Source organism: Xiphophorus hellerii, chromosome 16 (genome assembly GCF_003331165.1).
Source record: "Xiphophorus hellerii strain 12219 chromosome 16, Xiphophorus_hellerii-4.1, whole genome shotgun sequence".
Classification (NCBI taxonomy): Eukaryota; Metazoa; Chordata; class Actinopteri; order Cyprinodontiformes; family Poeciliidae; genus Xiphophorus; species Xiphophorus hellerii.
Genome location: NC_045687.1, coordinates 18,513,795 through 18,539,230, shown reverse-complemented (window position 1 = coordinate 18,539,230; position 25,436 = coordinate 18,513,795). Strand labels below are relative to the sequence as shown.

Sequence of the window (25,436 nt, the reverse complement as noted above, 5' to 3'; positions counted from 1 at the left end):
ACTTCCACATTTGTTCCTTGTAATATATAATACATCCTGCCTTTCCCAGGACTTTTTGAGCTTGCAGGTTACTTTTTTTTTTGTTGTACTTTTTCTTCTGGCGATTGCCCAGATGGACTGCAGTCTTAAGATTTTCCCAAAAATATAGGGGCTTCTTTCCTGGGAATTTTTCGTAACTTTTACGCGGTTATTTTATTTGGACTTGCGGATTACTTCTTGGGGTTTGGTCTGCACTTATCAAATGGCTTGGAACAAAAATAAATAAAACAAACAAAAAAAAAAAACGGGTTTCCAAAACTTTTAGGTTATTTTTCAAGCTGTTCAAGCTTCACTGTCTTGGAACTTGAAGGTTAAACTTGTTGGAGCTTATAGGTTACTTTTCTGAAATGCATAAAATTCGGATGGTAGGTCCGTAATCTGAAGCCTTTCAGAACATGGAGTCTGCAATCTTCTTAAGGTCACTTACACTGAAATTTAAGTAAAATTACAAAGAAGAGCTGGTAAGGCACAAGGTCCTTGTGAAGTCAAGGAAAATGCCATGAACGTCATATTTTAATTCAGAAAAAATAGGCTCTCAATTCTATTTTCACAAAAGTAAACTCCAGACGCTGTATTCCTTAAAACTGCCATCTCTTCGATTGCCAAAAAAGAAACTAAAGCAATGCAAATCTCTCGATTGTTTTTAAAAGCACTTTTTGCAGAAAATAATAATTAAAAAAAAAAAAAAACATATACTCTGTTTTAGAAGTCTTCACCAGACCTTATAAGAAAACAAACTTGCTGGAAGAAGCAGGAATCTAGCAAAGAAAGCAACAGCATGTCTCATTTGTTAGACAATATTGTGAACCTTGCAATATTCCTCCTTGAATATACGCTCGTGTGACAGTTAATTCAAACATACTTTATTCATTCCTTGCATTTTTACTTATTTATTTATTTATTCTTGGTTTCCTCGGTTTCTTCTGCCAAGACGCATTCAACACATTTCCTGGCACAAAAAGAGCCACGCAGAGTTCTGTCAAATGACTAAGAAATGTGACAAATCTCTCACCTTTTAGTTGGACCAATTAGCATATAATGCGCCGGGCTGTTAGGGGGAAAACTCCAGTGACTTTCTGGTGACAGTGTGGCCAGCTATTCTAGTAAGTGAGACCTGACATAGCTCTATATGTTTCTCTCTATTTAAAAAAAAAAATAAAAATCATATTTATGATTATTGCCAGAGGTTTCTTTTGGCTCTAGAGATCTTTATTTGAAAGTGGTTTGACAGGAAAGAGGGTAATGAGAGAGGTGGAAGACATGTGGCAAATGTCACCACGCCTGGATTCAAGCCTGCGACCAGCGCCACAAGGACTAAGGCCTCAATATGTGGGTTGTGCGTTGCCCCTACGCCACCACAGCATCCTGGTTATTGCCAGAGTTAGATGGAGATAATCTGATGTCCCTCTTGATGCATGCACTCAGATTAGATGCAGTTTCTGTAAATTTGACATTGTTCGAAGGTTTCCTGCTGTCGGTTATTATTTATTCATATTGAGAGCAGCGTCAATGCTGCTGTAAAAATTTTTTTTTACTGCTTTCTAAGAAAAAAAAGGCAACATTATGTTTGAATCAAACTACAAATAGTCTTTAGCATCCTAAATTTGTGGCTAAAGCTAAAGCTACGCATTTCAAACTAACCTTTCCAACCAAACATTTTCTCTTGGCAACACAGGCTTAAAATGCGCAAGGTACAACTTGGGTGACCTGGTGAGGCGTTTCACTGAGAAGTAGCTCGTATAACGAGCTCAGCAGTTCCACCAGGTGTTTGCTAATTGCTGCTGGCTAGTCTGAAGGAGCTGAGTTGGGGAAGGGCGCTCTGTGAGAAGGAAGCTCCGAAGCCTGGAAACTCGAAGGCGGCACTAGATCCAAGCAGACATTTTGCACAGCTGAGTGGTTGCCACGGGAGATTCAAGGATTTCTCAAACGTGCTGGAAAGGATTAAGGCAACACACCTGGTCTGTTTCCGATGGGGGAATAACTTTATGACATGATGTGAAGCTCAGAAAAGTCGATTCTTCCATAAAACTGCCCCTTTAAAGCGTGTTTGCCACTAAATCAGGAACTAGAGCTGAGATATTCTTTCCATGTTTTTCAAAATGTATACATTTTGTTGTTGCTATAATTATGTTTCAGTTTCATTCGGTTTAAATCAGTTTTTTTTAAATGTAAAATTTTTTTTTAATGTATTTTCTTACATTGCTTAAACTGCTCATAACATAGAGCCTTTTTTTTTGAGTGTTCATGTTTATCTGTCATCCCCTGACACAATGACGCCCCGGGCGGTGAGCCGACCCACATCAACAACAGCTCTAGTTTAATGTGTTGTTATCCAATCTGCCTATTTTTTTTATTCTTATTTGTTTTTTAAAATTGCCTTCCTCAACTACAACTAACTGCTTTCTTTCATGTTATATCTGTGTGTCCTCCTGCCAAATTCATGAGAAATGTGAGAGGAAACAAACGATCACTCGAGCAATTTCCATCTCTGAACTGTTCACTGTTTTTGCTTTAACTTAACAAACCAGAGCACCAAACGTGTGAGAATTTGACATTTTCTCACTATTACATAAAGTTAACGGCGCACTGCAGCAGTGTCTTAACCTTTGACCTCCCCCTTTTCCAGCTTCTGTTAAACCTTCCTGACCGGCAAGACTGACCACCATCTTTAGGGTTCAACCCGTGTTATCCACTTTCCCTGCAGATTACCAGTTGCCGTCTAATCCTGCGTTGGAGTGGAGGGATTGCGGTCCAATCTAATCCAGCAAATTGTTTGTTTTTGTTGTGCTTACTGACACCACTTCAACTCATTTCATGCAAACATCAAACATGCCCACTGGCCTGTCCTGTAATGTCGCTGCGTGATCAGCGCTCATCTTCGATGAAGAGTGCCTAAGCTTCCCTCGGAGTAATTTAAGGGGCGAGCCGGCTCTTACAGCCGAGGGTACGAAAGCCTTTGGGTTTTCAAAGCTTAGGCATCCAACTGAAACAGCTTCTTTTTTTTCTCTTCTCTACAAATCAATCTGCAGATTTAACAAGTCACTAAAAAAAAATGCTGCCTCTGCTGGGATTAGACATCAAGTATACAACCACTCATTTGCAGCCCTGAGGAATCCTGACAGAGCGATAAAAATGAAATCAAACAGAGCGGTCCGTCAGCCAAGGCCCAAAGGACATGTAAACAATTTATCTCTAAAAACTGAAGAGAAAAACGAAAAAATATGTTAGTAGGTGGAATGTGTGTGAAACATGTGGCTTGAAATATTTCAAAAAAGAAGGAAAGAAAAAACAAGAGACAGGAAAAACATGATCAAGAATGGCTCATCACACACCGTGGATCCAGGCGACACATCATAGTCCATCTATGGTTTTTAGTTATTATTTTGGATTCATTAGCCCATACAGCTGTGGTAACTGCAAAAGAATGTCAAATGTAGTTGAAATGATTGTCTTCTAGTGTTAGTGGTTTGTAAAGCTGGAATATGTAAGTTTCATATATATAAAAATGTTTTTGTCATATTCCATCTTACCATCTGTGCAGAGCCTGCTTATGAGAGCCAGCAGGTTGGGTGTGACTATGTGTTAATTTACACAGTTGTTAATTGGACAACAATTTCCACAAAAAAAACCAACTTCAGTTGATACCTCAGTATTGAAACCTAATTTTTCAGATAACAGTAACAATTTACTTCTGTTGCCAGGAAAATCTTCAAATCTTAACTTTATTGACAACCTGAGGTCGGTTTCTTAAAAGTAGAAATTCCCTGCAGTGGGTCGCCACCACCAGTCAGGATTTAGCCCATAAATTGACATTTATCATATCAATAATTGCAAAATGATGACCGGTCAATACTCTGAATATTGAGTCTCTGCATCAACGTAACATTTTCTCGTGACAGCTTTTAAAACCTGGACATTTTAGTTGCTTTCCAGCATGTCAGAAATGTTTAAAAAAAAATACTTTGTGATCCAAACTGCTCAGCCTCCACTTGGTCCAATGCCAGAATCATTACATTTCTTTCTCTCTCCACACAATAAACCTCCCCACACACACAAACACACACACGTTTTCTGCAAATGGTCCAAACTCCCATGGAGGCTCCATCTGGACAGGAACAGGCTCTTCCTCCGTTCGTCACCCACTTTGCATCTTTCATCCTCCCACCATCCCTCACTTATCTGTAACGGCTCTGTTACTTAGCGCTCCTTCGGATGCAAGCTCCGGGCTTCGTGTGAGCAACAAAAAGAACAGGAGTTGCCGGATCCGTTTGCCCTGCGAGGCAACGTTGCAAAAATACATAACGCTGTTCGAAGAGGCGTGCGATAAATTGTGTTCATCTGCCAACAATGTTTTAATGCTGCCGCTGCAATCCGCTAATGGCTGATGCTTCAAACGATCTCTGATGTTCTGAGGGATTCGTATCCATTTGTTTCACTGAGAAATGTATGATTATTGCTAATGGCATTTCTGTGCAACTATTTTATGTTATTCTTCTTAATGTTAAAGTTTTTACCCTCTGATTTATTTTTTTTACAAAAGAATATTCTGCCTGGTTGTTCAGGGTGACGTTTAAAAGAGAGAGAGAGATAGAAGCTGTCACATTTTTTTGTTTGTTTATTCACTGCAATATCTCAACAAATGTCTAGCTCCAGGAAATATATATATATATATAAGTATCAAATGAACTCCAGCTGCTTAGATCCATGCTTATTTTCTTATGCAAGTGAACTTTTGTTCTGTTTCTGTCATGATGGGTACCAGTTTCTTAACCCACATGCAGAACACCAGGAGAACAGGAAATCAGATAAATAAAGTTTATTGAACAAAATGAAAAGGTTGGTGAAAGGGTCTGGTCCTTGGAAGGGCACACGGGATCGTCTGCACACTGAAGAGCAGCACAGGAAGATGGTGAGGTTTGTTTTTTTTTGGTATTTTTGAAGCAGTTATATTTTTTCTCTCTGTTTATGAATAAGTGGCATTCCAGTCAAAAATTTTGCAATACCTAATCTTTGCCAACAGGAGGCGATAACTACCTGACAGCATCAGGATTCCAAATTAGAAGATTTTGAGCACGGCTAAAGTCATGCTAGGCTAAAATTCTCCCAGAGCAATCATAGCTTGTCTTTAACATTTCTTACCATTTTCTCTCAGCTATTTAAGTTTCCCTCCCTCTATTTGACGTTTAATGGAAACAGATTCAGAAAAAAAGCGAAACACCTCTATTACTTTTGGCCTTTAGATCAGCAGATGATAGGTCGTCCTATGTCATCATTCTGAATAATTTTGGACGTGTAGTTAACACAGACACACGACAAACCAAACTTTGGATCTAAATTCTCCATTTTGGAAAAATCTCTTTGCTTCCCTCCAGCTTCTCGGTTTGCATGTGTACAAGAGGAGCAAATGCACCAGAAAAGCACCATCTTTGACAGCATCTCCATTAACGTGTTTCGTTGGCTTATCTTCTCTTCACCTGGTCTCGGTTTCACGTCTGAGAACGAAGCCGGTTTTCTCCTCTGCAGATCATTGCCGTGCTGCTGCCGACATCCTTTGCTTTTCCCTCTGGATTTATGTTTGGACTCTTATTGGATTTTCTGGCCTGCAGCCCCGTTCCTTATTAATTCATTTGTTACAGTGTTTGTTCTTTGTTTACCAGGCTCCTGTGAGCTCTCGCTAGTGTCCTTAATTAAGCTCAAGTCTGACAAATCGCTGCATTTTCCTGTTTAGTTCGTCCTCATTTCATCGTCTTTAGAACCCTTTCACTATAGAGTCCAGACGATAAACATCCTGATTAAGGCAACATCTTTGCGTCTTCTTGTCTAATCAATGTTATTGGCTTTTGAAAGCCAGAACATGTAGAGCGCGTTTATTTTTCTGTGGCCCTTTGTAGACATTTACAGCTTCAAATACGTAGAAATATTTTTGGAAGAACGAGAATGTTGATGTTAACGTTTAGGTCGTTTGGTAGGCAGTGATGTCAGTTTCTCTAAATTGACTCCTTTTTTCTGTAACTATTAATCTACCTCGTAATTTCCAATACAGTAATCAAAAGCGCTTTGGAGGAGGAAACACCATCAGTATTTTATGCGAGTGTATCAGCAGTCATTAGGAATCATACCTTTAAACAAAATCTGTATGTTTTTTTTGGGCTTCACTCTTAAACCCACTGTAGTTTATTCTAAGAGAGATGTTCCCTACACGGTTTGTAGCGCCTGCTCTTTCAATTTCCCGGCTGCTAAAAATGACACATAAAAATACATTCAAACTGCCACCTGACAAAACATAGAGTTTTGTCCGGGTCCATTCAACCGGCAAATGCGCAATTTGGAGGTGTGTGCACAATTCCTCTGCTGGGATCAATCTTACACTGTTTTTTTTTGTTCATTTTGCACCTGGCAGCCACAGATCCAGAAGTTTTATAAAAAATGACCATGGTTGCCTGCCTGATTAGGTGACTAAGCGCCATATTTATTCTAAACATTGCAGGAAACTTATCAATAGGAAGAGGACTGTGCTTAATGCATCCCTCAGGAAATACCCTGAAAAAAGCATAAATTTTCTGCAAAATCTTTAATGTCGTAAGGCAGTCTTAGTCTGATCTAACACTCCGACCTTTGTCTTCCCCACCTCTTGTTTCCCACCCGGAGGTTTTTGTCCTCAACAGCGTTTTGTTATTCCCGTCTAAAGAAGAGCTCTTTCATATTTACTGTGGCATTTTCAAGCGAATCCTCTCTCGATGCTGACGCACCCACTCCCAATCAAATTATCCGCCGCGTTTTGGGGAAGGCCATTAATACTTCAGTCTGCCTCGGACACATTTATTCTCTCACTTGTGCGCGCCGCGTTGAATTTCCAATAAAGTTGGAGAATGACGAGAGAACAAAACGGTCATGTGAAGATGAACGAGTGTGAAGCGACGAGCGGGAGAGTGAGAAAAACGAGTGGCTTGTGATAATGTGAGGCAGCAGCCGGAAAATTCAGGGAGACGACCGAGTGGCGGCAGAGTCGCAGCCGGGAATGTCCGCTTTCGGGATGACACCCATCCGGCTTACAATAAGTCTGAGATTTTTTGTAATACCTCGCTGTCACGTTACTAAATCATGTCCTGTCGCTGCTTTCTCCGCCCTTGCTTATCAATAGATTATGAAAACGCTCACAGAGTGAGGTATCCTCGTCAGCTTCAGACTAGAGGCCTCCGAAAGGCTTTTAATGCCATCTGTTCAAAATGGATTTGAGACACCGCCATTTTTTTTTTTTTTTTTAACTGAAAGCCTGAGATTATAAACGAGTCCCTTCCCTCTTCCTCTTCACTCTCCTGGACTATTTTTTCCCCTCCGCTCTGCATTTGAGAATTTATGCACACATTCACAAGCCACATCTTCAGTCTCGTTTCGTTGCATGAGTAACGGATCCTTCAGGAAGTAGCCGAGCTCTCAGTCAAACTCATCAGCCAGGAATCACGTTTGCTACAATTCGTAGCGATGCATCAGTTCTTTGAGTCACAGTTAACGACGCCAGATGAAATATCAGAAGCACAGAATTCCTCGCCACCATGCTTTTTCGATTGTAAAGTCTCTCTCTGTTTTTTAATTCAGGAAACTCCATCTTGATGCGCCTGTAAAGCTCTGGAAAAATCAATAGTTTGAAGCTGATCATAACAAGACACATAATCTTTCATTTCTCATCGTTTCTTTGTCAAAGGATCAAGAATTTTAAATATAATAGTTGCATTTGGATTTGCATTTTACAATAACACTACACAATGACAGTGGCTTTTCTGCCACACAATAACAACTATTTTTAAATAGTTTTCCCTTGAACCCTTTCTAAAAACTCGCCAAACGTAGCAAAAAGCATCGTCAAGGATACAGTGGCTGTTCCTGGATGTTAAGTCAACTACAAAACACTTTTCTTTTCTTTTTTTTTCCAGCAGCCGTTGTAAAGCTGAGCAGCTTCGCTTGCGTTGCTGGATGAGGTTCAGTGGCTGTTGATTCCTAATGTCATAACCAAAAAGTTTTTCAAATGGCTTGTTTTCCAGACGGCAGTGAAACCCCTACAGCTGCCTTTTGTAGGGGTTTTAAAGCACTTTGCTGTTTCTAGAAGCAGAAAAGACCTTAAAGAAGTACAAAAACATTTAAAAAGGAAATTTTTCATGAACACAACCCCCTTACAATCTGATCATTACTTGTTCCATCCTTTAGAGAAGATTCATGGTAATCAGATCAAGTCTTTTCTAGTTCGAAGTGTTACTCTGTAAAGAATAATAAGGTTCTCTTTGATTTCTTCTCTAGTCCAAAAAAAAAAAATCATAGTTTTTCACCTGATGTTGCAGAAACTATAAGCCTAGCATTTAGGTACGTACCTACCATGATACCAAAGTTTTAAACTTGAGTCTCAGTCATGACTTTTCAGCTGGGTATTAATATTGTTTTGACAACTGTAAACCACATCACACGCATTTTTACTCCACCATCTGGCCAACTGGTCCGCAGCCGACCACGCATCCTGTCCAGCAGCCTCTATGCATCATCAGAACACTTTTGAACACTTTTAAATAATGAAACAAATACTTTTACATAGCCCTGGGTTTAAAACACACACCCACACACACTTGCCAGAATTGTGTTGTACTTCTTCTGAAACCTATTACACCGGTTACAGCAAAAGCATGTCTAGAATGATTCGCGTTGAGCTTGCACGCCTTTTGTTTTCCTCTCATTGCGACAACAATCGCTTCCTCACACAGCGCTGCCGCGATCCTCAGACTTAAGTCGCAGCAAATGACAGATCACCCCCATGCGGAAAGACGTGAGAGCGGATTGTCTCACAAGCTGTCACTTTGAGATGGATGCGGACGAGAATGAGAGCATTAGGTTGTGGAGTCAGACAGGACAGAAATATCACATCTGCGTCGTATAAACACAATCACCTGGCTTTCTACATCAGCTGTATGTGTTGTTTTTGAGTAAATATGTCTCCAAGTAGCATGTTGTTGGGTGAGCTGTTGCTCTCCCCTCGACATTCCCCCTCTCCCTCCATCTTGCTTCCATCTCCTCCCCGTTTGTGTTTGGTCTTCTTTGTTTGCATTTGTACTTTCTGCAGCAGTCACCTGTTTCTCTCCATCCCTTCTAGCTCCCGGCCCCATATCCATCTACCAAACCTCAGTCCCGGCCTCCTCCCCTCCGCCTCTCTCCCATCATGAATTATTAAAGGCGCTCCATACGGGGAGTGCAGCGGCAGCCGCCTGAGCTGCAGGAGCCGGCGCAGTCAAAGGCGTCGGCTCCTGCAGCTCACAGTGTAAGGAAAGAAAATAAAAAGAGGTGATGGGGAATAAATAACAGGAGAAAGGAGTAGATGAGAGAGGAAATATAAATTTACCTTTGATAAAGAAAAAATACTCATCAAAACCATACCTGGAGTGTATGTTTTTGATGAGTATTTTGATGAGTATGAGTATTGAGCTGTGCGAAACGCTTGGTGGGACCCAGCCCCGCCTTCGAGGACGAAGCTCCTCCCCACCTCAGAGCTGCAGTTTCTGAGCTTCACTCTTAAAGAGCAGCCCTCTGGTGTGAGCTCCTTCAGACTAGCCAGTAGCAATTAGCAAACACCTGGTGCTCATTATCCTCATTATCATCTATACGATAGTCTATACAATAATAATGGCGCTCATTATTATCGTATAGCTCATTATACGAGCTACTTCTTAGTGCGACGCTGACAAAAATGTTGCTAAAGGGTTAATAGAGAAGCGATGTTTCGATGACGTCTTGAGTTTCTTCGAGACAAAGCCCCAATTCCAAGGCGCTAAATTACCAAGTCAAAACTCCTTTAAGTCATATTTGATATATGCAGCATTTTATTACAACTGAAGGTAACATAGTTACATGATTGTGTTATAAAATGGCTAAAATGCAGCTGGAAAACATAATTCTGCAACGAGAAGGAAATTTCATGAGGTCGTTCAAACACATCCCAATCTAATCTTGTAAGTTTTAACACACATTTTCTTAACAAAACCAAACGACCGCTCGCTCACCACATAAACAACCACATGAGCCAGTATAACTAACTACAAGTACAAATCCACAAAGCTCCCTTTGACTTTCGTTGGTCAGCCTTCAGCATCTCCCTCCGGAGAGCCAGATGTGATCTTACATTCACTTTGTCTACTTATCCTGGGTTTTGCACAACAAAGTCGCCGGGAGTCGTCCCGCCTGTTGGACAGGAGAGCACGCGCGGCCCAATTAAGTGTCAGATTCTGGGTTGTTTCCAAGCAACCCACATTCAGCCACAACTGCTGAGAGGGAGGCCGGGCTTCAAAGCTTTTGAAGGATGTTTTCGGCGTTTGAATGGGAGCGTTCGGCGAACGCTTCCTGCGTGGGGAGAATGGGAAGAAGGCCATGAGAATGGGGAGAGAGAGGATGTGATGAGAGGAGAAAGGCGCCACTTTGCGATATGATTCACTGACAACCTGCAATCAGATCTGTGCTTTCACAAAATAAACCTATCTGATGTGGAATCCTCGTTTTGGATGATCACAAGAAAATGTTGCCGGTTAGTGGTTGCTGACGAGAAACTCTTGGATTTTCTGAGAAATCTGGTCAATTAGGCAACAGAGAAATAGATTAAAGGTCAAATCTGATTTTTTTTTCATTTTTATTGACAAACTGAATGAACTCTTATGGCTTTTTATGATAAATCTTCAAATATGTAGCTTAGATACAATAATCCAGCCAGCTGAATATTTCTTGTTACAATATGTGCCATGGCTACAGTGAAAACGCTCCGAAACCTTTGGTGAAAATAAGCAATAGATTTGTGTACACATTTCTTACCTAATTATTTCAAAGTGAGTGGGACTCCTTTGTATAAACGTGTGTAAGCCTAATTACATCTGAATTAACTCTTTCCCTTCTCTGTGGTCGCTTTGGTGCAACCTTATTGCAACGTGTGGTGTGTTTAAAGGAGCATTATTATGTAAATTGACTTCTTTTGAGGTTTACATCATGCTAATGTTATTCCCTCTTCAGAAAAAATACCTGGAGTGTCGCTTTGATTCTTTCATGCGTTTTTGAGAAATCCTTTAATCTCCCATGGCAACCGTTGAGCAAAATACCACGGAGATGCATTTTCCACGTTTCCAAGCCTCCTCCGTGACTCCCTCACCCGGCCCCTTCAGACTAGCCAGCAGCAATTAGCAAACACCTGGTGGAGCTGTGCACCTGCTGAGCTCGTTAAAGGAGCTACTTCTCAGTGCGACGCTGGTAAAAACGTCGCTAAAGGGTTAATAGAGGAGCCATGTTGTGATGTGATTTATTTTTTACCCATATTTGGTTAATAATACCTGAAGGAAACTGTTAGGTTTATTCTTCAAATAAACTCTGAAAGAATCACAAGGACACAAAAACGTGTCTTTCTGCAGAAAGGGGAGAAGCGTGTCAGACCTAGCAGCGTCAGACGAGCTAACTCCAACAGGCCAACTCCTACCGGGTTCAATATTTATTCACTTCTAAGCATAGGCGTGTCATAATAATGATAATTCAACAGCAAAAACAAGTTCAGGAAAATGCATTCCATATATGGTAACTCTTTAAGAAAGCTGCGTTTGACATTTACACAGGATGTCACCTACCTTTGTAGACAGCTGCGAAAGCATTTTGCACCTTGTCTGGAAACTTCTTTAACAGGAAATCACATTTTGCAGAAATATAAAAACAGCAGATACATCAGTAAATAAATGGCAAAAAGAATCAATTCCCTATCAGAAACATAATTACTGGATTGTGCTATTAAATAGCACTATGCGGCTGGAAAATACACAACACTGCCGCTTTAAAAGAACCCAACATGCATGTGGTCACCGCGACGATGGATGCCTCTCTGTAAAAACATAGTACAGGACAGCTGGTACCTAAATCTGGCTCGTGATCAGAACACGTTTTATTTCTGTGGTCCGTTTCACAGTGAATGAATGGTCAGTTTTCACCAGACCCCATAAACAAAACCCAGAATTCAGGAGGTAACATTTCACTGACCGTTAAATGGTAAACAGACTGAATTTATACTGCACTTCTCAAGTCATCCTGACGACTCAATGCACTTTACGCCACAGACACATTCACCCCATCACACCCGCTGACACACACACACATTCATACACTGACACAAGTCGACAGGAAACTTGGGGCTGAGTGCCTCAGTTGCCCAGGGTTACATCGACATGCTGACTGGACTCAGTCTGTGATTGGCCAGTGGCTCATTTACACACGTTTGGTTAAGCTGCAAGCAGCCTCAGAGCAAAGTTTTGCAAGTAGGGCTAACAACTTTAGCGGCTAAAAGCAACATTAGGTTTGGTGTGATCAAAGTATAAGTTTGTTTGGGAGGTAAAATATTTTAGCTCAATGACTGCTTGACGTGCACAAACTTTCACATATTTTTAAAATCTATGAAAACACAAAAAAATAAATCTATGGAACCACTCTGCCCCAGCGACTCAGTAACCTTTTTTTATTTAGCAGTGCAAAAACGTGAGCATTAATACTGCATTACTTGGAATAGATTTACAAGGCGTGGTGTTTATTTAGAGCATTTTCTCAAATTAATTGTTCTCTTTGTGTCATTTACAATGTTTAAGAGATGTCTGCATATGTTACCCACTGCTTGTTCATGCAAGCTTGAGAAACATCACTGAAATCCACTGGGATCTACTGTAACACATAAAAAAAACATGATGTGCAAAATCCAAACAATTTAATTAGCAACAGACTATTAAATATTATTTTCATCGGCAGAAAAAGAGACAAAAAACGCTGAAGGTCGGGGGAAAAATTGCCTTAAAGTAGCAGCTGGAGATTCAACTGATGGTTTGTTAAAAAGGAGCTGTCGTTTTCAAAAAAAAAAAAAATGATGGAGGGAGACTGTGTTCGGGGTATGAATATTTGATGTAATCTGAGCTTCTTTGGAATATTAATTCAGTAGCCTGTGTGCGCGTTTCTGTTTGTGTGCGCCTGAAAATCCCTCGCAGGTGAATTCAAGACACTTCTCCATTTTCATCCAGGTTTCAAGTGAGGCTTTTTGCATAATGAAGTTATTTGCATTTAGGAGATGGTGAGATAAAAAAAAAATAGATGAAAAGAGGAATTTGAAGCAACAGGAGAGTAACAGAATGGTGTTACATCTCAAAGAGCATTCAAGGTTTTGGGTTTTGAAGTCCAGCCTGGTGTTCTTCTGCAGGGAGTCGGCGTGTTCTTCAGGACATGCGTGGGTTCCCTCTGGCTTCTCCCCCAACGCTCAAAAATATGCATGTTAAGTTAATTTATCTTTCCATAGTGCGTCCATATGCAAGTTTATTCACGTGTGATCATTTGTCCTGTGATGGACGGCCAACCTGTCCCAGATGTGTCCATCCGGAGCCACAGGAGACAGACACCAGTCTCCTGTGGCTCCGTAAGGAAAGTGAGACCAACATCTGGGATTACTTTTGGTTTTCTATCAATTACTTAAAGAAGCAGCACTGTGTGTTTTCCAGCCTCATAGTGCTATTTTGTAACGCAATCATGTAACTATGTCACCTTGAGTTGTTATAAAAATGCTGAACATGTCAAATATGACTTAAAAGAAATTTGACTTTATAATTTAACGCCTTGAAATTGGGTCTCTGCCTCTTTAAGAAACTCCTGCTCTTTCTGAAACTCCGCCCTCAGGAAGTCATCGCAACATGGCTCCTCTACTAACCCTTTAACAAAGTTTTTAGCAGCGGATGCATAGTTTCACCAGGTGTTTGCTAATTGCTGCTGGCTAGTCTGAAGGAGCTGAGTGGGGGCAGCTCCGAGGAGGAGGTGCATCTCAGAGGCGGAGCTAGGTCCACCCAGGCGTTTTGCACAGCTGAATGGTTGCCATGCGAGATTAAAGGGTTTCTCAAACTTGCCTGAAAGAATCAAGGCAACACTCCAAGTATATTTTTGATGATAAAATATCATTATAACATGATGTAAAACAAAAAAAAGAATTAGATTTTCCACTACACTGCCCCTTTAATTGTTTTTATGCAGTGCTCAAGCAGTTGGCAGTCATGATCAGTTGTCCTTACAAATTGAATATGGCGTATGATTTGTATCTTCTAACTCGATAATGGGATAAATCTCATTTTTTCATTGAGATGCAGTTGTCACATTGGATGCTAACTTCAGTGTTGCGTTTTCCTCTTTAAAAAGCGGAACAGCCATTGAGGAGTTTACCGCGTTAATCATGGTTCAACCTGTTTCCTGTCACAACATTGAGGGGGAAAAAAAGATGAGTACAACCTTTAGAAAGAAACGAAGAGTAAAAGTAAAGCAGGATTTCATTTACCTATGCTTTTTAATTTGAACTTTTATGTTTTCTAGCTGAAAATGTGCCATTTAAACCAATATAGAACCCACAAAAGAGGCGTGATAGTACAATATTTAATATAAAACCCATGTATTTCATCTCAAAACGTGATGATTTGAGAAAATGAGAGGGCTAGTTAATACAGATTGATATCATGATGCAGCGTCAACCTCCTCCTGTACATGTTAGCTGACCTGCATTGTGTAACATGGGCGTTTGGCGGTGTTTTTTTCTTGTGCTTTCTTTCCACCCAACTGTGGGTCACGCCGACACAAGTCACCGCGACCTGCCGTTCTCCTCTCGACTGTTTGCTCTGCAGTGACCACACGATGACAGACAAACAATCGGCCTTCCTGCTGTGGCGTGGATCAAAGTGTAGCTCTGTCACACCGGGGGAACGAAGAGGAGAGGAGCAGGGGAGAGAGGTGGACCTGAAGGGAAAGAAATGTAAGTTATACCTTCTTTTTTATTATTATTCCTCTCTGCGGCTTCTCACAGGGGATTCTGAAGGCTTGCTCAATAATGCTTTGATTTTCCTTGGGAACTTTTCTCTCTTTGATTGGATGTAAATGACCTTTTCTTTATGACTTATATGAATATGGATGAAAGTGTGGATGCAGAAAACAAAAAAGGTCGCCGCGCCTGTCTGCTGTGCTTTAGATCTGTCCTCGGAGAACATATTGCAGGAGGACAAGGAATCGATAGGAAGGACAACAATGTTACAATAGTCCACTTTATTATGTTGAGTAATCGTTGCAGACCTGACAGTAAAACTTTGAGATGCTGTTTGGAAGCTAGCAAACTTTTTTTTTTTACCTTAAATTTACCAAATAGCACAAAACAAATCGTTTTAATCAGATGACTAACATTATATTGGCTTTGTAAGTTTTTCTGTGGTGTGTGATTTAAATAATTATAGAATATAGTTAAATAATTACAGCAGTTTCTACTTATAAAGATAAATGTCAGTGTCTGTCTTAAGAGGGATTAGTAGAAAGGTCCCTCAATGTCAAACTTCCCAGTTCTGGAATCTGAAGTTCCTCACCAACCCCAGCCTCAAAATCCAATATGGCCGCCTTCATACATAATGCTAAAAGTGTTTCAAAGTACAAAATTCAGAGATGCTTGTTTTGCTAGTAGCAGTTAGCTTAGCCATTGAGGGCAAAGTCGAAGCAAATCTAATCGTCTCTGTGTTTGCCTGAAATCACAAACATCTCGTCTGCTCCTCAATTCCTTCAGGTCGCTGCATGATGCGTTGCTTCTTGAAATCTCTGAGCCTGTTTTATCTGGTCCAACGAGTTGAATTCAGCTGATTCTGTTGGCAGTAGTCAAGTCCTGGGCGTGGTTTGAAACATTTTATCCCGGGAAAATGGGGAAGATATAATTTTATACGTAGAATTGGGGCGGCTCTGATAGCTTTTTGTTTCTTACTAAATGAAGTCGTCATTCAGAAACTACATTTATGTATTTGCCCATACACATTTTTTCGATTATCTGAACTATTTAAATGCAACAAATAAGTAGAAACAGAACAACTTTGTTTTGTTTTTTGTTTTGTTTTTACAAAACTGTACTTCCAACAGTTAAACTTTGGTACAAATCAAATTGAATCATGGTTTAAACTTAAATGAGATTCTTAATTTAACACTTTGACTGGCTTTTCATGAGGACTTCCTGGTCTTTTTTTTTTCTCTTCCTTGCTCTCAGCATGGTGCGTGTAAACCTGAGACAGTCCACTCGCTCCATCTACCTGGGCCTGGCTTGTGTGTCCCTAACTCTCCACCTTCTTCTGGCCTTGTTTTGCCTCTCCGTCCTCCAGTCCGCCTGCGTCCTTCCCACTTCCTCCTCGTCCTCCGTTCCGAGGATCGATCCAGTCTCACACGCCGCCTCCTCCTCCTCCTCTTCTTCTGCTGCCTCAAATAAACAAGCCAACAGCCGCCAACACAGTGATCGTCACAAGCCCAGCGTCGGTGGCACGTTTGAAAACGAAGGGAACGACTCGTTCAGCGAGGACCTGGAGAGGGCAAGGAAACTGATCGGAGTTGGAAAAGTGAGCCCAGCGGAGCGCGGTCGCTCCAAGCTGCAGGAGCTGTTCAAACATCCTTTATACAACCTGCCACGCCCGAAACTGCAGGAAGACGATTGGCTGCTGAGGCTGAAAACGGATGCAGAGGCAGAGGACATAGAAAAGGAAGAAAAAGCGAATCGAGACTCCGCCACTAGCGACAGCGACTGGTAGGGAAGATTAATCAGAAAAACACAAACCTGAAATCAGCAGCCTAAAAGGTCACGCTTCTTCATACCGGGCCTTTTATTTCTGAGAGAATTAAATTAGAGATAAGTTCTTATAGGCCAATGAAAATCATGATTTATGGACAGAAAAATGTACTTCTTACATGTTTCTTAGGGGAAACGACCAACATCGCCATCATTAAGCTCCTTAAAGTTATGACTTTTCCAAATGATTTAATAACCTCAAATTGGAACGATATTCTTAGAATGTAATCACAAGTTAAAAAATATATTAATTATTATGAGTCTTTGTGCAAATTCTTACAATTTTAAGGGGGTTTTTTTGTTTTGTTTTTAATCTAATGAGTTTTGCTTTCTGTCACAAAATCCCACATCAAGTTCACACCCGAGCCTAACAGGTGATTTCCATTTTGTTGTAGGATTTTCAAAGTTTTTACCCAAATATCGGGTAGTGAAGTAATCTCCTGTGAGTAGGAAACTCCGATGTCAAATCTTTTTAAAGATTCCTTTCAGAAATGCAACAAAATTTGGTCTTGAAGTTGGAACCATTACAAGAAAAGTCTTCAGCTTATGAGCAGCAGAGTGCAAATTTTAAATGCAACATGTAAAACAGTGGGAACTGCATTTATAAGCTACTTATTTGCACTCCAGTGGCACACGACGTCTATCCATGAACATGCATCTCTAGTAAATGAAGTAATGGTCGATTTATATGTTTGTTTTGTCAAATAAAAATCTTAAAAGTTTTAATTTTCATGGTCCAAATAAAATCCAGTTACTTTAGGAAATAAACTTTCTAGCAAATAGAATTTAGGTTTGGAAAACAACCTCAACCTCAAAAAAGTTGAAAACCAAACTTCATTGTCCTTGAACTTTACAATAATAGCGGTCACTGTGTTGATCTGGCACAAAGCCCACACTACAGTTTAGTGCAATGAGAGAAAATGTAGCGTAATCCATCAGCATTACCCAGGCTGGTGACAGAAAAGAACTACAGCTATTGTGTTACCTAAAACCAGGCCGGGCGGCATGGGCGAGCACTGGGCGGGCATTGGGGGGCATTGGGGGGCACTGGGGGGCATTGGGGGGCATTGGGGGGCATTGGGGGGCATTGCCCGCCCACAGAGTCGGCCGTGCCCCCCCTGGACTGGAAGCTGTTTTCTGTTTTTACCTCAGAGTGGCCAACTCTGTTATTCCTACTTCTATTTGATACAGAAGGATTTTCCGCACTTCCTATATCTGCGTCTTCGGTGTGGTGTTCCAGACAAAGAAATGATGGAACCTCCAGGATTAAGATTGTTAGATACTTTTGGTCTGATTATGCTCCTATGTGTTGGAGGCTGTTTGGTTGTATAATCTGAAGGTAAACGAAATATAACAATTCGCCATTGGTGGCGCTCTTGCTGTGCACAAGAGAGGTGAGCGAAAACCTGTGCAGAAGAAGAGATGTTCCCGGTTCGAAAATAAACGTTGCCATGTGCTACTTCCGGTTATCTGCTTGAACAGTATTTTATTTGACCTAGTGTACCATACACAACATTCTGTCACTTTTTTCAGCAGTTAAAACTGTTTAATCCGTTGTTAACACGTTGTAACTTGTTTTTCCGAGGCCCATTTAAACGCAACATGAGCAACATGAGACGCTCGCGCTGGGTTTACACCTGCTGCTGCTGCGCAGAGCTGCTCAGGTGTGTTAGAATCATGGCAGCAAAACGCGAAGAACTTGGCACAGTTTTTCCTCAAACTAACAGAGTGAGTTGAGTAAAGCTGTTCAATACAGGTAATGTTAGTTAAATGATTAGCTAATACCAGTACAGCACCTTAGGCTTGTTAACAAGTAGCCTATAGGCTGCTGATGTTTTTTATGTTCAAAGGTGGGTAGTACTTGTTATATTCACTTGAGTAACTTTTTTTTATTTATTTATTTTTTAGACAAAAGGTACTTTATAAGAGTAGTGTTACTGCACTGTACCTTTTTCTTTTACTTGAGTAATATTGCTATTGCTATGTAGATTCATTCCCCCACCACCAAAAAAAAAAAAAAAAAATAAGCCGATGTTAAACTGGTGTGGAGCCGGGGCTGCCTAAAAGGTTTTTTTTTGTTTTTTTTTACCAACAATTAAAACTATAACAGACATTTAAAAAGACAAGTCATTTGACAAACATTCATATAAGGTGTTAATGTAACCATATCTTTTATTAAGTTCCTTCCGCTGTTGTATTTTCGCCTGCTTTTCTTGACCAACAAAGTGTTAAACGACTCTGTTACATGCTACTGTACGTACACTGGCACTTTATCTGCAGGCAAAGTGCCAGTGAAGAGGAAGGCTATGATAAAGTCACCTGGACCAGAGATGAGGAGACCCACCCTCCCTGGCTGAGGTTCCACCTGGGCATCTCTCGCTGGGAGCTGTACGACAGGAAAGACCTCAACCTGGCCCAGCTGACTCATTATCTGGCAACGCAGCGCATCCTGGGGGCCGGTGAGTAAACATGGCGACAGGTGAGAGAGAGGACAGCGAGCGGAAGTGACACACGAGGAGAAAACGCTGTTGTTGCTTCAGGTTTAAGGACCATGTCCACACATTCACACATAACAACGCATAAGATAGAGGAAAATCAAACGGCAACGCTTGCCAGCGCAGTGGGACGTACCAGAACAAGCCCAGGAGGATCTCAGAGAAGAAGAGGGTTAAAAAGCAAACAGCGAGGAGGCGAGTCGGGCGGTAATTGAGTTCTTGGAGGTCAGTGAAGACCCGACTGCAGCCTCCGAGAGAGACCGTGATGTATTATTAAACCCAAACAAGCAAACGGTGCAGAGACAAACAGCACTTCATCATCATAACTGCTTTTTGTTTGCTTGTTTGTTGTTGTACGGTTACAAAACCTATATTTTATGTCTTCAGCACCACTGAAAGCACACACAGTAACAGAATCTTTCACAAATGCTTTCTGCATACAGAATACAACCTTAAAAAAGTCAGCGTTTAGCTCTGTTTGGTGCAGACAGTACATGTAGCTCTCATCAGAGTAAGCTAATGTAAGTACAATACACAAAGTGATATATTTAGTTTGCATGTCTCTGCTGGAAAAGATAACAGAAAAGCCCCAAAAATGATTTTAAAAATAGATAAGTTGACATTGTAAAGAGGACTTTGTACCACTGAGGAGCAGCAGCTGCGTTTCCATTACAAATGTGTGCAGAGCTTTGTCAATATTCTGCTAATATATAAAAAAGCCCACACAATTTCGCAATTGCGTTGTTTCCATTAAATGAGACGCTATTGAAATCACACGTGAATACGTTTGTTCGTGGGGCTTGTATAAAAAAACGTGCGGCTATGTCACCCTCCTCCCGTTTCCGCTGGTCGTCTTCTTCGTCTTTTCCGCCAGTAGTAAACATCTGGTTGTTGATGACGACTTGTGTGACACGAAAACAAGCATTTCTAGTTTTGCAAAATGCACAAATATTGATACGTTCGAAAAACCACCTTGTTGTAGCGCAGACACATTTCAGCAACAACAAAAAAAGTGAGTTTTTTAAAATGAGCTTGTTTCCATTCAATGAATTTATTTTTACAGTTCCGATTTGCACAATTTGTACTTTCTTTTAGAAGCTCCTGATGTTGTCGCTCGTTCAAAATGGCTTAAATCAAGTAACGGGACAATTGTAACACATTTCCTTGATAGTGTCTGACTGAAGCTCTGATTCCAGAATCTGCTCCAAACACTTGAACAGGCTTTTTCTTCCACTTAACTTTACAACAATATGCTTGGTTACAGCTCCCTGTGAGCAACCGGTTTCCTTAGCGACGACATTTGGTGGCTTAACCGAGCTTAACCTGTGTCTGCTGAACAACTGTCAAGTCAGCAGTCTCGTTCATGACGTAACATTTCTGTACTTTTTTGTTTTGAAATTCTGTTTCAGTCTTATGCCATATCAGAATCTCAAGAATCTGAATTTGACATTTTTATATTAATCATAAAATCAACAAAAACAACAGTTTGAATGACATCACTCTGTGTTTAACGAAACCGTATGATGTCTGAGTTTCCGTTTTTCACTTCAACCGTTGAACTAAGTTCGCTTCTTATTTGACAAACGTATTCGATCCATAGTTTGTCATTTACAGTCTGCACCTCTCCGGGCGTCAGGATAAATAATGTATTGAGATGTAATATTGTTATTGACTTTTCAGTGCAGATTAAGCTCAAATCTCTGCGAAGGGCTTTTTGTTTTTTCCTTCAGCGTGACAATCCGGTTTTCCATGTCTAACTTCTTCATCACCAAGGTATCTATCTAAATACATTTAAATGAGATTGTGTTTGTGCAAACTGATGAAACCAAACTGAGTTAATAAAAACTCAATTTATTCTGAAACCTGAGCATCCTGTTAGTAACTTGGTTACAAAAAGGTGACGCGTCTGAATTGTATTTATACCGATAGGGGCATTGTCTGAAGCTTGGAGGAAGCTGATTTGGTCAGTTGGGATTAAAACACCTAAAAATACAAAAAAAAATAAGTGAAAAAAAACAGAAAAAGACATTTTTAAAATAATTTTTAAATCCCCACAGAGAAAAACCGGCTTCATTGCAGCCATATTTTAAAAGTTCCACATTAATAACATGTACTATTAAATCCTACTTCATGAATTAACTCATTAGATCAGTTTCATCGGTTTATCCAGGTCTGTCTGCAGTGTGTAAATAGATGGCTGAGCAGCAGCTCAGTTATGTAATATGCCACCATGTGGAGGAACAGACACATTGCGCCTCTCAGTTGCAATCCATGCTGTTCTTCCCTCAACAACACAAATCTCGTCTTTAATGTGCGCAGCATGTACCTTACTAAGGCACAAAAGCAGAGAGGAAAGACAACACCCTCTGTATTTGATCATTTATACACCACTGTATCCGCTTGGTGCTTATTTTTAGTTCAAAAGAAAGGAGGCACCCAGCTGAAACTGCTCGTGTCGTTCCCAAACTACGGCCAGGCTCTGCTCAAACCCATGAGGTAAGACACAATGTTCCGACTGAAAACTCTGAGGCTCACACAGCCGGAGGTGGTTCATATTTTATTTAAAAAAAACAAGAAACAAACCAACATACTTTTGTGTGTGTGTTTTTGTTGCCCACAGACAATCCAGGGATGCTGAGACGGATGTGAACCTGTTTTATTTCTCCGACTTTGAGCGACACAACGCGGAGATCGCCGCCTTCCATCTTGACAGGTGCGGATGATTAAGCCCGCTGTCGGTGTGCGAAAAGTTTTAGTTGGAGCCCTCACTGCATTTATTGCCACCAAATGAAAACGAGCGTGCCTTTACTGTTCTACATGTGTATATATTTAAAATCTATGCGAGGAAATAATTGTTTGCTATTTAGCAACTCTCAATCCAATCATTGCCAACTCTAAAATGTCCTACTATACAAATGCAACTGAAGCACTCTTTGAATTTGTGTACATATTTAGGAACTTTTAAATAGTAATACGCAGCTTCCTGTTTCCCTGGGGATGAAAATGACGTGTCACAGTGGTCTGTTTCAAAATGGAAAAGGCTGAAGAACATGCAGTTTAGCACAAGTAAAGCAGAGTGATTGTTGGGCTATAAGAGTCAGAAAGTAGTTTACAACAGGTACTGTGACAAACAAGGCTTTATGTCAGTGTCAGCTGACTGGTTAGCCTCTCTTTTGGAAAATGAGTTGCATTACTTGAAGCCGATGAGCTGAATGAGCAAGAACGCGATGTAAGAACAGAGATCTGAAAGCTAACAGACCTGCGATGAGATCAAAGCAGAAGCCGATGAAATGATTGGAAGAAAGTAGGTTATGCAGCCTGTCAACAAACCCGCCACAGTAGGCTGTTGAGTGATAGCTCAATGCCACAGACTTTAGCTGTTTTAGTGTTATATATAACTCTGCTTAGGAAGAAAACATACACTATTTCTTTTTGCAAGGGATTTGTTTTACGCTAGCATGTAATATTTTCCCTTCAACGTCACAGAGTGCTGGGCTTCAACAGAATCCCGCCGGTGGTCGGTCGACTCATCAACGTCACCACAGAGATCAGAGACGTTACCACTGACGAGAGGCTCTCCAGGACCTTCTTCACCTCCCCAGGTGTGTAAGGCAACGCACGCGCACACCTCCGGACCTACTGGAGCGCCGATGTCTGATGTGTGCTGCTCCTTCATGGAGTCCCAGCCTGCTTTTTTCCTGACATCGCTGCGTCTTATCCACTCATTTCAGCCGGGAACGTGTGTTTCTATGGTCAGTGCGAGTACTACTGCTCAGCAGAGCACCCGGTATGCGGTCGGCCTCACGCGTTGGAGGTGTCCCTCGCTACCATGCTGCCCGACCTCAGCCTGGCTCCACGCAGGTCTTGGAGGTCACCGTGGAGACGGTCCTACAGCCGCACAAAGCTGGCACAGTAGGTAGCCGCTTATGAGCGAAGAATAACATTCGCTTGCAAAAGTATTTGTTGCTCTTCAACTCTTCCACGTCTTGTCAAATTTTGACCCTAAACAGCAATACAAAGGAGTGCCTAACTTAGGAAGTGGATGGCTTTCGAAACGTATCCCAACAAAAATCTTAGATGTATGGAGCCCATTTGTTTTTAGCGCTCCTGAGTCAATACTTTTTAGAACGAGGTTGGACTGTAATTCCAACTACGAATCTGCTGGGTTATGTCTCTGAAGAGACACAAGAAAAACATACACGTGCTTCTATTTCACCATTTTGCACTATTACAAGATAAACCCCTAATAAAATACATTGAGGCTTGTGGTTTGAATATGACAAAAGGTGCAAAAGTTCAAGGGGGATGAATATTTTTGTAAGGAATATCAGTCAGATACCCTGCTGCTGACACACCTCACTTCTTGGTTTACTTTGGCAGTTATATTGCAAATTCTCTTATACCCCTTAACTATTTTAAAGTTGTTGTATTTTTTTGCATGTGCAAATACACGCCGTTACTCATCGGAAAAGCAGTATGGCGGGAACATTACTGTTGCTACCCCGTCTCATCTGCACTGCGATCATCTAAAGTACCATGAGTTTACACTGACCTCCAGAGGTGGGAGAGAAAACTGCAAGGTGCAGTTGTGCATTTTTGTCCAGTCCTCTAGATGCACTTTCATAATCACGCTATTAAGTTTTCAAAAGGCCTTTTAGCAAGTTGTTCATTTGATTCAGTTGTGTTGGAGTAGATATGCATCTATACGCAGCAAGATGGTGGTTCTTATAAAAGGTTTATGATTACAGTTTTCTGTTATTAAAACGAGGAAGGCATTCAAGAACATTAAAACCAATAGCTGAAGGACTGAAAATACACACAATGTTAAAATCTGTAACTTTATTTGTACAGAACAGCAAATTGCAGTTTATGGTCTTGTGTAAAATTACACAAATGTGTTAATTGCTGTTTGCTTTCTGTCCCCAGGTGGGAAAAGGATGCCGCTTACTGTGACACAGTGAAGAAGACGCCTCCTTACAACCGCGGCAGCAGATTGGTGGATCTCATCGACATGGCTGTGCTGGACTTCCTCATGAGTCAGTTCATGTTTTCAACGCCAAACATGGAAAACGCATCCAAACTACCAACAAAACTCCACAGGGAAAATAAAGCATCGCTACTGGTTATTTTGTTTGCTAGGCAACATGGACCGGCATCACTATGAGACGTTTGAGGAATTTGGCAACGAGACTTTCCTCCTTCACCTGGACCACGGCCGGGCGTGAGTATCGACTTTAAGATGATCGTCATCATTTGAAATGATCTCCACTCCACTATTTCTTCTTAATGGTTCGTTTTATTTGCCATTAATTGATGTATCTGTGTTGCCTCTAAAAGCTGTTTTTAATAATTATTTAATAGATTCGGGCGACATTCTCAGGACGAGCCGTCTGTTTTAGCTCCTTTGGTGCAGTGTTGCAGGTAAATACAATTTTTTTAAAAGAAGGAAAACTGAAGAACAAAATCTGCAGTGCTGTGAAATGTATTTGGAAAATATCAATCACAGGTTTCTTCTTTTTGTAACAGCTATATTATTCAAAATCACATCAAAAACTTTGAGTTGTCTGTGCTCGGCTACACTTGATTCAGTATCACCTGCCAAACGTTACTGCCTCTTCTCCAGAATAAAAGAGTTACTTCACTAGAACCCGTCTGGCAGCAGGAAGTAGGGTAAAAGCAAACCAACGAGAAAGAAGCGGAGCTTTTCGGAAGGTGTGCGTAAAACGCAGCATTACGAAACGAAACTAATTGAAATCCTCTCTTTGTATTTAATCAAGTTAAATTTGATGTCAATGTTTGTCGTTCTGAAACGTCTAAGTGTGATAAAAACAGCAAAGACAACAGAAGTCTGTAAGGGAGCAAGTACTTTTCACAACACTGCACATTACTGAAAATCTCAGAACTTAAAGTCGATTTTTCTCCACCTTCCGCTCCTTTTCCGTAGAATCCGTCGCTCCACCCTCCTCCGCCTGAGGCTCTTGTCCCGTCCCGACTTTCGTCTGAGTGACGTCATGCGGGAGTCGTTGGCCCAGGATCCTCTCACAGCCGTGGCCCCCCTCCTCGCCGAGCCACACCTGTCTGCTTTGGATCGACGCCTAGCGACCGTTTTGGCGGCCGTTCAGACTTGCCAGGACGGGAACGAGGATGTCGTTTATAACGATTTGGATGAACCCGACGATCAACAGCTCGGGGAAAATCCATGACAATAAATTATATATTTTCTATATTTAGCAGGTGTGTCCCATATTTTTCGC

General features: G+C 41.1%; 1 protein-coding gene and 1 long non-coding RNA gene across 2 annotated transcripts; one reads left to right on the top strand and one right to left on the bottom strand.

Annotated features, from left to right (window-relative positions):
• Positions 1–13,920: 13,920 nt before the first annotated feature.
• LOC116735992 (uncharacterized) lies at positions 13,921–16,295 on the bottom strand. Its single transcript, XR_004342466.1, has 2 exons — positions 16,161–16,295; positions 13,921–14,841 (listed from the first exon to the last, which is right to left on the bottom strand). It is a non-coding gene; the product is annotated as an uncharacterized LOC116735992 (long non-coding RNA).
• Positions 14,748–25,412, top strand: LOC116735991 (extracellular serine/threonine protein kinase FAM20C-like). The gene is made up of 11 exons (XM_032588201.1): positions 14,748–14,857; positions 16,118–16,645; positions 18,968–19,146; positions 21,600–21,678; positions 21,803–21,895; positions 22,669–22,784; positions 22,914–23,094; positions 24,109–24,218; positions 24,322–24,403; positions 24,544–24,603; positions 25,127–25,412. The coding sequence occupies exons 2-11, from the start codon at positions 16,119–16,121 to the stop codon at positions 25,383–25,385; spliced, it is 1,686 nt and encodes a 561-aa protein (XP_032444092.1). The 5' UTR covers positions 14,748–14,857; position 16,118; the 3' UTR covers positions 25,386–25,412.
• Positions 25,413–25,436: the final 24 nt, after the last annotated feature.